The sequence below is a fragment of the Chelonoidis abingdonii genome, chromosome 1, assembly GCF_003597395.2.
Source record: "Chelonoidis abingdonii isolate Lonesome George chromosome 1, CheloAbing_2.0, whole genome shotgun sequence".
In the NCBI taxonomy this organism is placed as follows: Eukaryota; Metazoa; Chordata; order Testudines; family Testudinidae; genus Chelonoidis; species Chelonoidis abingdonii.
In genome coordinates, this window is record NC_133769.1 from 57,619,474 (window position 1) to 57,635,493 (window position 16,020).

The 16,020-nt window shown below is 41.2% G+C and overlaps 1 protein-coding gene across 3 annotated transcripts in view; it reads left to right on the forward strand.

The window, feature by feature from the left end:
- The window catches only part of PDZRN4 (PDZ domain containing ring finger 4), a 412,100-nt gene that overhangs the window by 380,914 nt on the left and 15,166 nt on the right, over positions 1–16,020 (forward strand). For all 3 annotated transcript variants that reach the window (XM_032773100.2, XM_032773098.2, XM_032773101.2), the window contains 2 exons: positions 10,648–10,746; positions 12,790–12,852. In XM_032773100.2, coding sequence (XP_032628991.1) covers positions 10,648–10,746; positions 12,790–12,852 — 162 coding nt within the window. The remainder of the gene's footprint in view (positions 1–10,647; positions 10,747–12,789; positions 12,853–16,020) is intronic.

Genomic DNA, 16,020 nt, shown 5'->3' on the forward strand with positions numbered 1-16,020 from the left:
AAATTAAATCTATAGAAAAATTGAAACTTTAGTTTACTCTTTTGTGTATGAACAGAATGCAACCCTGTATGTTGGCCTCCAACATTTATTATAGATACATTACACAATTCTGTATACTAAACACGTCTCATGAATATCCTATAGTTAACCTGTGTTATATAGACATTAACATGTTTCCTGGAAGATCCTCTGACAAGAGAATATAAGTCTATGTGGCCTTCTGATAATTCTTAGATCTATGGAAACTTTGTTTTCATTCAGTCTAACTTGCCTTCCCTATGGGGTCTTAAGCTTTTCTAACGTTTTTATTGATATATTTAAGAAAGACCCAAGTCATGGGCATTCTCCTTATATAATCTCTCCTGTAAACTGATCCTTTACAGTGGCCTACCTTGAACAGTTATCATAAAGATGAAGTGTTAAGAGAGTTTTTTATGTTTAAATGTTATTAGGCACAACAAATAATGAACTCTTCCAGTTAACTGACAGTTTCTGCTGTCTCTTGCCATTTCTGATATTGCAGAAATTAATGAGGATTTATTGTTCTGAGCTGGATTTATCATAGAATAAAATAAATTAGAGATGGAAATGTCAATCATCTACTCTGGTCATGTAAGCCTATTGGGTCATGTAAGCCAGTGGTTCCCAACCAGGGGTATGCAGAGGTCTTCCAAGGGGTACATCAACTCATCTAGATATTTGCTTAGTTTTACAACAGGCTACATAAAAAGCACTAGCAAAGTCAGTACAAACTAAAATTTCATACAAACAATGACTGCTCTATATTCTATACACTGAAATGTAAGCACAATATTTATATTACAGTTGATTTATTTTATAATTAGATGGTAAAAAATGAGAAAATAAGCAATTTTTCAGTAATAATGTGCTGTGACACTTTTGTATTTTTATGTCTGATTTTGTAAGCAAGTAGTTTTTAAGTGAGATGAAACTTGAGGGTATGCAAGACAAATCAGACTCCTGAAAGGGGTGCAGTAGTCTAGAAAGGTTGAGAGCCACTAATATAGGACACTCCTCTGCCAGTTTAGGAATGTTCTCTGCACGCTGTATTCTTAAGTGTTTTGTTCAATCCTGTTTTTAAATGGCTCCAGTGATTGCCTATGGAGATTATTTGGGAGAGTAATTTACCTGACTGGCATGCTTTAAAAAATCATACAGGATTACCTAATCAACATATTTTTTAAAAGGCCTCCTAAAAGACCCAGAATCTAAAATATTGGCCCCAGAAATAAAATTACTGAATTTCCTTTGTTAAAAGTTCAGTGAAGGATTCACCAACTTCCTGCATCTGCATGGAGATAAGTGGTCTGGTGAAGAATGATCAGTAATGTCTAAAGTTCACTCTTGAAGTTACTTTTCCAGGTATTCAGATTTCATTTCCTTCTTTTTTACATTTCATCCCATTACTCCCATCCATTGTCAAAGATAGAAGTGGTAAACAAAGATTCTGCCTACAATGAATCTGTGGAACAGGAATGAAAACATAATTTGGACTAGGGACCTAAATTGTGAGGTTTTGTTTAAAACACCAAACTTCTGTTTTCAGGATGCACTTTTACTCTTTGTGAAGTGCATACTGTTGTCATCAGAACGTGACATTCACCTCTCCTGCCTTATTAGACAAATTAAGTGATAGAAACGGTGGTGTAAAATAAAGCCCAGAGAACATCTTACAATCTCTTGCTGATTGCGTCTTCTGCTACAAACCCACTCTCTCGTTTCCTCAGTGTGTTCATCACAACATTTTACATCCACACCAATTTATTGATGTGTAACTAACATCAGCATTGATAGCCCCTCTGAATTTGACCCTATGCTTTTGGAAGCATGATGGTGCTCTTAGATTTTTAATATCATAGAACTTGATTATGGGTGGAGGACAGGTTAATACAGTTCTACCATCTTTCTCACCTGTACTTTTAGTTCCCTCCACTGAGATAATGTGTATTATCTCAGACATTGTTTGTAGTATATACTTTGATTTTACCAGCAGATTTATTATCTAATGATTGCAAATAACTTGTGTGCCTCAGACACGGGAGTATGACGTTTAAGCATTACAAGAAGAAGCAGCCTAAATATTTGGTGATTCTCCATTCTGAATGGGGATATTCTACGTGTTATATAGGTAAAAGAGAGAGCATCATTAGACTGATACTGTCAGTGCAGTCTGCATATGGAATGCTGGTCTGTAATGATGAATAGGCCCAAAGCATTTCCGAGTCTGGAATCAGAATAGGAGAGGCAACAATAGCATAAGATTATTGGACAAATTTATGATACTGGAAGAGATTCCCTTACTTGATTTCCATGGGTTACAGAGAACCACTAGCAAGAAACAGGTAACATTAAGCTGCCAGTGTTAACAGAGTATGATAACCCTGATTGTAAGCGTAGAGAGCAGCCAAGTCATAACTACGTATAATAGGTCACACCCCAGAAAATCATTTCACCTCATAAAGATCGTGATACAGAAAGGTACTTAAGCACATGCTTAACTTTAAATATGTGAGTAGTCCCACTGACTTCCAGAAATAGCCTAATACCTGATGCTTCAATGGAATAAATGTAGTTTCCATTGTAATGTTAGGTTTGTTGGGGCTTTTTTAAGTATAAAACAAAATAGAAACTGATATTTTTCTCTCGGCTCATTCTTTATCCACCTATTCTTTAAATTACCCTGCTCTTGGCCATTGCTGTTTCAATTAATCATTTTGTCACAAGTGCCATTAGCAGAATGAAAATTGAAGTAGTTTCTTAGGCTTTTCTCAGATCACAAAGAGGAGTTGAGATACAAATAGTCATTTCTGTTTTGCTTTATTGTAGTGTTTATATTTTCTTTCTAAACTTTATAGTGAAAACTACACTTCATCTTCTAAAGCATCATATATACAGGGGTCAATGAACCTTGATTTATTTTATAATTGTAATGCTTGCAGTCCTAGATTACAGCACATCATTAGCTTGTATTAAAATTGCTGCTCTCCAAACACTCAGATGAAAGAATCTGGGGGAGGGGGAAACTAATTTTTCTGACATTACAAATGGTTGTAACTAGTGGTGGGTAACTTGAGTCAGTTTGTAGCTAGGCAGTTTGAATAATCACTCAAGGGTATAGAAACTGACCAGAATCTAGGGAGGCTTCCATATTCTACCTCCCTCCGGTGTCCTTCAAAATATACCCCTAGGTCCCAGATCATCCTATCTTTTTGTGAGGTCCTCAGTAGAAGGATTTGTTGGTGCCCTGGATATTAGAGCCTTGGGGTAGAATTGACAGCCTTTTTATCCCCTGTAAAGTGCAGGGCTAGGAGGAAAACCTCGCTGTGTCTGACTTCCCACCAGCAGTGAGGTTTGAGGGATTCCTCCAGCCCAGCTGCTCTCTCCTCCTCCTTTTATACAACAGGACTCAACAACCCCTCCACTAGGCTGTGGTTACCTCATCTTTTAAAACTGTAAATGCGCTAAGGGGTTTCCTCACAATTTCCACGATAGACTGCTACACACTTGTTAATCTGAGAGATCACAAGCAACCTTTTCCCTTATTTCCTGCCCATGAGAGTTGCTCAAAGGAGGCTGGAGAGCTAGTGCAGGGCCTATATTTAAAGGCACACTACACTGGTGTATAAATTACATGAAAACCCAGAGTTCCTTTGCACTGAAGAAGGTTGAGCTAAATGGGGCCAGGTGGAGTGGTCTAGTATGGTTTATACATAGTGAAATGACTTAAAGTATTCTCACTCTCATCCATTTTACAGAAATGCAACGCATGCATTCAAATCACAGTGTCTGTTTGGGACCATTACTACAAGGGCTGTCAATTAACCACAGCTAACTCACGCAATTAACTCAAAACAAATCAACTTGATTAAAAAAATTAATTGTGATTAATCACAGTTTTAATCGCACAGTTAAACAATAATAGAATACCATTTATTTAAATATTTTTGGATGTTTCCTACATTTTCAAATGGTGTAGAAGGCTGCAGATTGCCTCTCCTTTGCAGGAAGCAGTGAACTGAGCATACTGTATATTGTAACTGGTTTGTATTTGTCTCCACATTTCCATTCACCTTATTTCTCAAGTGTATAAAATTACATTTATAGTATAAAATATTATTATTTATTAATAATATTAATAATATTTATTGTGGAAGCCTCAGTCCCATTGTGCTATGTGCTGTAGAAACATAGAGGGGTTGACAGTCCCTGCTCTGAAGAGCTTACAGTCTTAAAGACAAGACAGTTGAGTGAGGGGTGAGAGGGGGAAGGAGAACAGGGTAACAACAATAATAGGATGCGCAGATTGTAGAGGTAGCAGCAATAAGAGTAATAGCAGTTGGCTGCTTGCCTGTTATCAGATTTCTGTAGTCTTGTGACAGAGATGAATGACAAGGAGGGACCTCAAGCGGATAATGTGGTAGCTTTGCAGATTGGATAGGGAGTTATTCTCACTCATTAGGGCAGAATGTATTGAAGTCTGAAAATGCCTGGGGGGAAATTGGAGGAATAGGTGACTGAAACTGGCATCGTTAGTAGGACAAAACTAGGGATCAGTGTCACTATTAGATTATCATATGGATGGTTAGGGAAGGGCCTTCAAGACGAAGATAAGAAGTTTCTGGTGGTGGAGAAGGAAAGCCAATGAAGGAACTTGAAAAGGAAATGACTTTGTCAGCAATGAGCTGGAAAGAGGATCTTGGCAGCCACAGTTTTAATGAACTTAAGAGGTGGGGGGTGGGTACTTGGGAGTAGCTGATGCTCACAGGAGGAGGCTGAAGTACTCAAAACACAAGATGACCAGGGCTCAGAGAAGAGTTTTGACGTGCACAGAAAGGAAATGCTAAAAAAAAACGATTTCTCCAAGTTTATAATTCTTCCTTTGCAGTCTCTCTCATGGGTCTGATCTTGGGTGAGGGGGAAAAAAGAGCTTCTCTAAATTAAGGACTGTTCTCAAGTTAATATCTTGCAGACATACTGCAATGAGGCCCAAAGTTTTTGTCTTTCTGAAAAGAGTCTCACCGGAGACAGTTGATGTGGAACTGGTGGTATGTTTTCTAAAGGAAAAGTGGCTCTTGCCTTTGTATTCCAGCTCTCAGTATAAAAGCCCTCTCAACTAGTTTTCCATTTCCTAGCTTAAAAGCAAATGTTTACAGGATCTCCTGTCATACCACTTAACCTCTCCATCAGTTCTACAAAGACAGCAACCCAGTGGATGACATTTATAACCTACTTTCCTATCACCCAAAGAAATGACAGTATTAACTTAGCTTTGCTTCCTCCAAAGAGGTGACAGACCCTAACCTAGTTCTCTGTCTCCTGAGGCCGGCAGCCTTTAAACTAGTTTTCCATCATTGAAAGGAATGACGACCTTTAACCTGGAGGCAAAAGGCTGTAGCCCTTAACCCACTGCTCCATCTCTTTGGAGAGTGACTGATTTAACCTATTCTTCAGGCCTTCTAGAATCATAGAATATTAGAGTTAGAAGAGACCTCAGGAGGTCATCTAGTCCAACCTCCTGCTCAAAGCAGGACCAATACCAACTAAGTCATCCCAGCCAAGGCTTTGTGAAGCCAGGCCTTAAAAACCTCTAAGGATGGAGATTCCACGACCTCTCTAGGTAACCCATTCCAGAGCTTCACCACCCTCCTCGTGAAATAGTGTTTCCTAATATCCAACCTAGACATCCCCCACTGCAACTTGAGACCATTGCTTCTTGTTCTGTCATCTGCCACCACTGAGAACAGTCTAGCTCCATCTTCTTTGGAACCCACCTTCAGGTAGTTGAAAGCAACTGTCAAATCTCCCCTCACCCTTCACTTCTGCAGACTAAATAAGACCAGTTCCCTCAGACTCTCCTCATAAGTCGTGTACCCCAACCCCCTAAGAAGTGCCTCCTCCTATTAGTCATCTTTTCCCATCTTTTAAGGAAGTGCTTCCCCGAGAATCTACTTTCCTATATTTCATGGGGTGACAATCCTTAATGTGATTTACTTGAATGTTTTAAAGACGTCTCAGAAAACTGAGAGTACTGTTTTCTGGCATTGTTTTGATTTCTATCATTAGCAACAGCATACTTCTCATGTTGGGAAATGGCTGCCTGTCAGAGGCTAGGGGGAGATCCTCACTCCAGCCTCTTCCCTCTGTTTCCGTCCTTCCCACAGATGTGGGCCATTGTACATTGTCTTACTCTTCACAGGATTCGTATTGAATTCTGAAGAAAGGCCATTGAGTCATCAAACGTCAAAACAACAAGAAACACAAAATAAGAGGAAACAGATGTATGTGTACCCAAGAGGGATTTAAAGAGGAAAATCATGATTTTCACATATGCACTGCTCCTGCCAGACTCTTTCTTTCTTGTGTTAAAGATCAGGGGGGGGAAATCACCAACAGACAGCTGTCACAAAGTCCATTGTCAGATGTTTCTCTGGACGAGAAATGAGCTTTTTGGACCAGCTCCTCAGCTGGTGCAATTCAGTGTTGCTCCATTGAAGTTATTGGAGCCATGTCAGTTTACCCCAGGTGCAAGGCTTCTTGACTCTTGGGTTGGTAGGTGATTTAATGTATTATGCAAAATCTTTGTGAATTCTCAAAAAATGTCACATTAGGCTTGGGTTTGAGTAATGCTGTAGGATACTTAATGTGTCTTGTACACCATGAAAAGGAAATTAGGTTTAATTTAGCAGATTGTATGTGCAGTCTTCTGGCTCTGGAAGACTTGTTTCCATACCAAACATCAGACCTTTTCCAGCTTCTGTCCTAAACTGGGTAAGAGACTGGGTGACTACAAAGTAAAGAACATGAAGCTTTTAGCAGGCAATTCTGCTCCAGCTCTAGATATGAGTGTTTCAAAATGGACTATTCAGAGGAGTCTCCAATCTCTTTGAGAGATTATAATTATCCAGGACCACATACAGATGGGTACCGCAGTCATTCGCCACCTTTATACACATTGCAATGGGAAATTAATTTAAGATTTTTGCCTACACAATCTCAGGTCTCTACTGTTGAGCTAAGGGACAGCCCCAGCAACTCAGGCAGAATACATGTGCAGGCCTGATGCATTCCATCCAGCAAAGGATGGTGATCAAATACAAGCAAGTCATTTCATCATACAGTGACAGTCCTAACAAACTTTTCAGACTCCAGGACCAGAATATGTGTCCCTGTTCATTTGTTTCGTGCCCTGAATAGTTAAATTCTGCTCATTAAACCAACATCTTCCATAAGGGTTCAGTTAATTTCCAAGGTGAAACATTCATACAGCTTTATTGTAAAAAGCATTTTGAGATGAATCATCCAAAAGAACTTCAAGGTCACTATAAACTGAAGAAATTATGTTCAAAGCAGTCCTTTGGGTCCCGGTCCATCCTCGGTTCAGGGAGTTTCAAAGGTTGTGTTGGCAGGACAATGAAAGTCAATGGATTTCAGCTTGTGCACGACTCCTCATTTGCCTTGATTTAAAGGTCCCAGTCTCAGTCCTTTATGATGTATTTAGGCTTCCTTATAGGCCTCCAAGGGACCACGAGCTTCTTTATTCTTTTAAAAGTATACCTTGTTGGTGTAATTGAAGCTGTTCTGTTACTGTAATTCTGTCCTAATGTTACCATTCTAGTCAAGTGTTCTTTTTCCCTCTGGAGGCATCAGTTATTACGGGTTTTGAATAGGCCTGTATTCAGTATACATAGTTTCACTCCCAATGCCAAAATCAGTTCACTGTTAGTAATTCTCTTTCTTCGTGAAATAAGATTTCAGCTTCCTTCTTTAAAACCCAACATATAGCACATTCTCTTTCCACTCCACAGCATATAAATAGATATTTAAAGCAACCATCCTTTCTAAGAAAAAACAATCTGACAGTTTTTCCCTTCTTTTCTTATTAGCTTATTAAAATGTGAAATGTCTTAAATCAAGACAGAAGTTTATACAGTTTACACTACATATATTGAGCACATGCTTATATACTAGGGAAGGAACAGGAATACAATAAGCAGTAGTGTCCTTTTACAAAATTTCTCTAATAAAAATCAAAATGTCATGAAAACCATTGGCAAAATTGTCATTATAAGCCATAATCATCCAGAGGAGGAAGTACGGTGATGTACTGCCTCAGAATGAGCAATTCCATCTAGCCATTTATATGGTCCTCATCATCATAGTATATTAGCACTTGACAATCATTAATGAACTTTATCGTTATAATATCCCTGTGAGGAAGGAGATACTATCCCTATGTCACAAATGGGGAACTAAGGCACAGGTCAAGTGGCTTGATTGGCTCAGAAGTCAGGTCTCTTGAGTCCCAGTGCAGTGCCCTGTCCCTAGACCATCCTTCCTATCCTTTAAAGGCATTGTGCCCTAGGCCAGAGCTGTCTCTGGTGTGTTGGGAGTATAGCTGTGACTCACAAATTGAAAGGCAGCCTTCATTCCCCTGGTATAGGATTACCTCTCTTTCCTGCTTAGGAGGAGTAGAGAACGCAGACCCACCATCACCCTTCCTGCTCCCTTTGGGAAGGCTAGGGCTGCTCTAAATACTAAACCAGGATAGTCCTTGTGCTCCCTGGGTGCAAGGGCTGATATCATGGGCCTCTTCTCTTCTTTCCATTTGTGCATTCAGGAGAGCCAAATACAATCTAGCCCCATCTAGTTTTCAGAATGGCTGTAAAGAAATCCAGTGGCTGAAATCCAGTGTTTATCAAACAAACTTAAGCCACTCTATTATATAATAGATTATTCTTTACTAAGGTTATTTATTTCACAATATTCAACACTCGTATTTGGTATAAGTTTCCAATGTGAAATCCTAGATATTTGTACTGGTGTGTGTAGTAGTGACGACTCTAGTATTTGTCCTGGACACTTGTACTTTTCCTCAGACACCACAGCTGGGACATCTGGCAGTAAGAATACGTTTTCAGCAGCATCTCATAATTGGGGAGTATGACATTTGGGGTTCACCAGGGCAGCAAGTAGTTCAACCAAAGTCTGTTTTGTAACCCACTGTGTCTTTTGACTGTGAAGCTTTGATTCAGAGCTCTGACCCCAACAGCCTGTCAGCAGCCCACAAGCCTCACTCTGGCTTTGCCCAATTTGGATACTCCTTGCATTCTGACCTTAGGACCCTTTCAGTCCCAAATTTGCCCAAAATTGTTATCCTGCAGTCCCTCTCCCTGGACCCTCACAGAAAAAGTTTTAGGTTCACGTCCCTCTACAGAGACAATATAGCATTCCAACCTGTCAGCTTACTAGAAGTACACAACTGAACTTACCCAGCGCTGATGATTTATAACAAAAGTAGTACAAATTTATTAACAAAAGAGCATGGACTAAGTGATCCCAAGTAAAAGAGATAAAGGTGGAGACAGCTACAGGCAAATAAAGTGAAAACACCCATCTAAAAGTCTAAAACTTAGCCTAGTCTTTGTTCAGGATGGTTTCTTTCAACCATAATCTTCTTTCCAGCTTTTGACTGGTCACAAAGACTCTTCACAGAGATCAAATTGCATGGTTTCTTTGTCTCCTTAAAGTAAACTAACTTAGGGGTTTGTTCCCCTTCTCTTTATAGTTCAGTGATCCTTTGAAATTTATTCTTCTAAAAAGCACCCAGATAAAATTCATTAGTTCAAGCTCAGTGAAAGAGACATGAGGTATGGAAATCAGACTCCATCCTGGTACTTCCCCCACTGGTGGTCATTACTATGCTAATTCTCTCTCCAGCTGCAACCTCCACAACAGACCATAGACTTTGGACCACACCTGGTTTGAGATGTCAGCCTCTTTCCTTTGTCTGGAGAAAACCTGTTATGTCCTCCTGACATGCCTGATCTGTAGACTTTTTATTCACAGACTCTAAAGCATAATATTAGTGAATGTCCATAATTTCACATAGAGCATTGTTACATATATTTCACAACTATATTATTAACCACAGTGTTATTAGTTTTCAAATGATACCCCACAAGGCATATTTTGTACAAAAATCCTTGCAGGAGTGTGTAAACACAAGAGTGGCACGGATCACAGAAAGGATACCACAGCAACTCCCCAGGATAATCCTTGACACATCCATCAATTATCTCACAACACTTACTATTAAGCTGTGGCACTGAACTGGCTGTGGGATGAATTATGTTATTAACAGAAGGCTGTGGTTTTGCTTTATGACTTAGCTTGCTAGTGGAAGAGAGTGACACTCATTTGTGATGGATTGACTGATGAGTAGCCAGCCTGTCCTCTATCTTGTAAATCAGTTGTTGATGTGATAGGAGTAAAATGACTATGTAATATACTATAAGCAGCTCCTATGATCCAAAAGTCTCCCCCCACCCCCCCCCCAAAAAAATCCGGCAAAATCAGTGCAATCCATATTTCTCGGAGTTAGGCATGGCTTACCTAACTGTGCTTATGTAGCTTACAGCTTTAATATATTTAGATTTCCTTCCTTTATGTATTAGGGATGTTTTCCTCATAGGAATGCACACGATGCGAGGAGATGTATTGTATTGTATTGAGTGAGATTATTAAAACTTTTTTATGGTTGTCCAAGAGAATCTCAGTGACTTAGTTCTCCATTCTACTGCAGAATTTCTTCCCAAGACAAAGGCCACACTGTCTGTTTTCTCATAGGAGGTCGAGCTGTGTCGTGTTAGCAGTCAAGAGAAGCTGGGGCTGACTGTCTGCTATAGAACAGATGATGAGGAAGACACCGGAATCTATGTCAGTGAGGTAAAGTTGCAGTGGGGCGGACTCAATGGAAAAATAGAAACAAGTGTTCTGAGACCTGACTGCAGTAATACTAGCTGTCACTTTCAATTAGGAGAGTAAATTGTGTTGCCCAAGTAATATAATTATTACCACCTTATTTGTGGTAATAATTTGTTTAATGTGATGCTATAAATACAACATCATAGTTAGGAAAAGTGCAAAGTTGGAGCATTCTCTGAAATTTGAATGAAATCCCACGAATGTGTGGAAAGTCAGGAAAAGTTCTGATTTCCACACTTTGCATGTTCTCCCGTTACTGCAGTTACTAACAGTTACAATGGCTAATTTATTTTTACAATGATCACATATGTTCAAGGAAAAGAGGAACAGCATAAAACCATATGTGAGATGAATCTATCAGAAAATCTAGTCTGTCCTAGCACTCTGCTTTGCTTTACCAGCTAACAAACAGAAGGCCTGATCCTGACGCCTTGAGGTGTTGAATAATCTCAACTCCCATCTGCTTCAATGGGAAGTAAGAGTATTCAGCACCCTCTAAGAGGTATTTAGCACCTTGCAGTATCAGGCTTAGAAAGACTTTCAGGTGCATTAATTTAATGTGAGTCTCTAATAATTTTTAAAAGAGCAATTTTTCCAGATGAGAAGACAAAAATTTTATGAGTCCAAGCTGGGTGTTATTGTCATGAATGAATTTGATATACAATTTGTCACCTTCAGGTGACATAGCACAAAAATCTGAACGCCAGAAGTGGAGTGAGTTTAGCAGAAAGAATTGTCCTGCATTGCCATGCAATGAATCACATAAAAATGGGAACGGAAAGATTGTTCTGTAACTGCCAACAACACTGTTAATGTATGTGAAAATATCCAAATGGGGGGTATTGCTCTGCTTGGAATCTCTCAGTCCTTTATTTAAAGTAAGTTTAATTCTATTAGAGACACAAGGTGGGTGACATAATATCTTTTATTGGACCAAATTCTATTGGTGAGAGAGAGAGAAGCTTTCAAGCTTACACTGAGGTCTTCTTCAGGTCAGAAGAGCTCTGTGTAAGCTCAAAAGCTTGTCTTTCTCTCACCAATAGAAGTTAGACCAATAAAAGATATTACCTCTCCTACCTTGTTTCTCTAATATCCTGGGACCGACACGGCTACAACAACACTGTGCATATTTAATTGTATTGTCTTTCACACTTGATTAAACTCTTCAGACTTATTTTTTTGTCTGGCAATGCACAATAAGAAAATAATATCTAACATCTGTACAAGATGTAATGTGCAAACCAAATGCAATGCTCAAAATGTTTACGTTGAAAAATTACTCTTGGCACGACAAGGTAAAATAAATGATTTAAGATAACCATCAAGTGAAAGGTGATAGATAGTATTTCACCTATGAAGATCAAGTCATTGCTCAAGGATGAGCTATTGTGACTCTGATAAACTGTTAATGGAGCCCTAAATATCTGTTTATGCTAAGCTAACTTTAAATTAAGCAACTTAAATCGGATCTGGTGTAGAGGATCCATGAATGATTTCTATACTGTAGATCTTCCTTTGTTTTTCTTGTAATTCTTTGGGAACTGAAAAATCCACAGCTTGATAGCTGATACAATTATTTAAAAATAAATGTTTTCAGAAAAGGAGATTATGCCATCTCCTTAACCAGACATAGACCTGCTGTGTGGAGAAATCAACCACTCATTAGCACAACTTCAAAATCACCTCAGCCTAAAGTGAATTTCCAGAGCCTAGGAATTCTGTCATTAATACTCTGCTGTATGACAGCTGAAGGTTAGTGCTTGACAGTCATGTGGAAAAATATTGTTCTGAAAATCATACACCAGCTCAACCCTCTCTGTCTTTAGATTTGTTTTGTAACAAGGTTCTGTGATTATTCACAGAACTGGTATGTTCATCTGACTGAATAAAGATTTAGACTGTCTTTCCACAATGTAAACAATGGCATTTTTACAAATTCTACAAATTGAGTTGTTTGAAGTTGAGATCTTTTCATGCTTAGTTTTTGAATACCGTCCTGTGCAGGTTGATCCAAACAGCATTGCTGCCAGAGATGGCCGGATCCGAGAAGGAGACCGCATTCTACAAGTATGTGTCTATAAGCCCCTTTTTTCCCCCTGAGCTCCTTCCTGAAAAACAATACAGTGCAGTCCTCACTGTGGATTGTTGATGAGAGCTGATAATTCTCTTTGTTGTTCTGATGCATGGAAAAAACTATGTCTGTCTCTTTCTTAAGGCAATAGCTGGGATTTAGAGTAGGGGTATTGAAAAAAATGAGACTGACAAACTTGCTCTGCCTGATGGCCCCATATCCTATGTCTTTTTTGGCATATGTATGAGAAATCTTATTTTTCTCTTGTTTTTCTCAATGTCATTTTCTAAATAGGGCCACTGCAATCATAAATATGGGTGAGAGTCTTGCTGATTATTCTTTGATAGCATACATTTGGGTAAAGCTTAGAGCAGTGGTCCCCAAACTTTTTACCTCATGCCCCCGCTTACCTCTGCATTGTCTCCCCTTCCCCCCCACCCTTTCACCCCCAGAGCTGGGAGCACAGCTCCCGGGGGGAAGGTGGACAGGGGTAAGAGGGCCGAGGCTGGGACCAGAGCTGGGGTCAGGGGTGGGGCCGGGAGTGGAGCCTCGGCCAGCAGCCAGAGCCCTGGGTGCGGGGTTGGCAGCCAGGATGCCAGCAACCAGGGCCAGGAGCAGAGCTGGGTTGCGCTCCCTCCCATGGTTGGCTGGCCCAGGCCCCAGCTGCACCCCCCACTCCCTCAAACATTCCTCTGCATCCCCTAGGGCAGTGTTTTTTGAAGTATGGGTCACAACCCATTACTCGGTCGCAGAATATCAGGCCCTGGGTCACATTCCTGATTCAAATTATAACGATCATTGCTGCGCAGCAGCAACCTGGAGAGGAGAGAGGTCTGGGGTGAGTGGGAACGGGGGAGGGGAGCAAGTTGGGGCTTGCAGGGCTGCTGCGGGCCTCTCCCCCGGCCCGGAGCTCACTGCTGCCAACAGGGAGTGAGGGACCCTTCCCCGGGAGCTCCATGCTGCCTGCCGGTGGGGAGAGAGAAAGGCCCCTCCCCTAGAGCTAGCTGCTGCTGGGAGGGAGAGGACTTGGGGGAGTCCACTGGCTCCAGCCCTAGGGCAGCGTGCCTGCACCCCAAACTCCTGATCCCTGGCCCCACCCCAGAGCCTATGCCCCCAGAGCCAGAGCCCTCACCCCTGCCACATCCCAACCCTCTGTCCCACCCCAAGCCCCCTCCTGCACCCTGAACCCCTCATCCTCAGCCCCACACCCTGCCCTCTGCCCTACCTCCCAGACCCTTGCCATAGGCTTACTAAGGCCAGTGTCTAGTGTTAGTTGCGTAAAGTGGGATAACCTGGAATGTATTTTATGAAAACTCAAGTCAAAAGATATAATTATGTTGAGTCATGGGCATCAACAATTTTCATTCTTTTTGCCCCACAGTTTGAGGACCTCTGACTTAGAGTAATATTGAGCATGGATCAGAAGCTTTTGAGATTGTGATTCTAAAGTCCATTCCTTAATGTTCTGGGGGGTGGGGAGCTTACCTGATGTTGTCTATTCTGTTCTCTCTCCACCACTTATAACTGAACCTTCTGATTTCGCTGGTGATCCACCATTCAGCCAATTACAGCAACTCCTCACTTAATGTTGTCCCACTTAACGTTGTTTCAATGTTACGTCCCTGCTCAATTTGGGAACATGCTCATTTAAAGTTGTGCAATGCTCCCTTATAACGTCATTTGGCTGCCTGCTTGTAAGATTCTATGGAAGATCAGCGACTTTACAAGGGAGCACTGCACAAGTTCCGCTTCTCCACCTCCTCCCCCTCCCTCCCAGCGCTTCCCCCACCGCCAAACAGCTGTTTGGTGGCACTTAAGACTTTCTGGGAGAGAGGGGGAGGAGTGGAGATGGGGGGAATTCCCTGCTCCTCCCCGTCTCTCCCAGCACTTCACGCTTAGGACTTTCTGAGAGGGAGAGGCAGGAGCGGGGAAGTCCTAAGAAGGTCCTAAGCACCTCCAAACAGCTGTTTGGTGGCACTTAGGACTTTGTGGGGGGGAGGGATGTGGCATGCTCTGGAGGGGAGGTGGAGTAGGGGTGGGAAGAGGTGGGCCTGGAGTGGAGCGGGGACAGGAAGAGGCAGGTGTGAAGCATTCCTGTCAAAATCTGAGCCTGTTCTCCAGGGAAGCTGCTGCTGCTGTTGCAAAGATGCTTCCTAGCATCCTTGCTTGCAGTGAGTCGTGCCTGTGTGGGGTAAGCCAGGGGCACTTCCTAACCACAGTACAGTACAGTACTGTACAGTATACAGTATAATGCCTTTTGCCTGCCCCTCAAAAAATTCTTTGGAACCTAACCTCCCACATTTACATTAAATCTTATGGGATGATTGAATTTGTTTAACATTGTTTCACTTAAAGTTGCATTTTTCAGGAACATAACAACAACGTTAAGTGAGGAGTTACTGTACTCTTTTTATTCTTCGTTTCTGATGATCCAGGGGTTTCTACATGGTGCCACAGTCCACGCTACAGGGATGTAAATTATAGAGCCCTCTAACGTGCCGTGCTTTTGCTCCCCCAATAAACCCTACTGGTGCAAACTAAAAGGATATCTCGCTCATGTTAACAGAGTTCATGAACTAGGTGCCTTTTAGTTCTCACCGAGGGAGTCCAGAAGGGGCATTAGAGCACAACATATTAACACTCTTTGCAATTCAAACCCCTGTAGTCCAGGCTGCGGCTCTATGTAAACAAGCCCTCAGATTGTTCTGCCCCTCCAGATTTGAGCTACATTTCTCAAATAAAGCACAGGGCCTGTCAGCAGGCCTCACTATCAATTGCCTTCAACAATAACAGCAGGAATAAAAAAATGCTCTGAATCCTAAGGTTTGTGTCAGCTATCGTTACATATTTATCTGGCAAGGCTCTCTTACAAAATAATGATATTCACAAGAAGAACAATCATTGTTCGTGCAAGTAGTTCTTCAGTACCAGGAAAATTGGTTGAAATTATCAGACACACAGATGAACACAATTTGTTGGGAAGATCAATATGGCTTTTGTAACGGGAAATCATGCCTCACCAATCTATTAGAATTCTTTGAGGGGGGTCAACAAACATGGACAAAGGTGGTTCAGTGGATAAAAAGTACTTGGACTTTCAGGGTACATCTACACAGCAAAGCAAAACCTGCGGCTGGCCCATGCCAGCCAATTCAGTCTCGCAG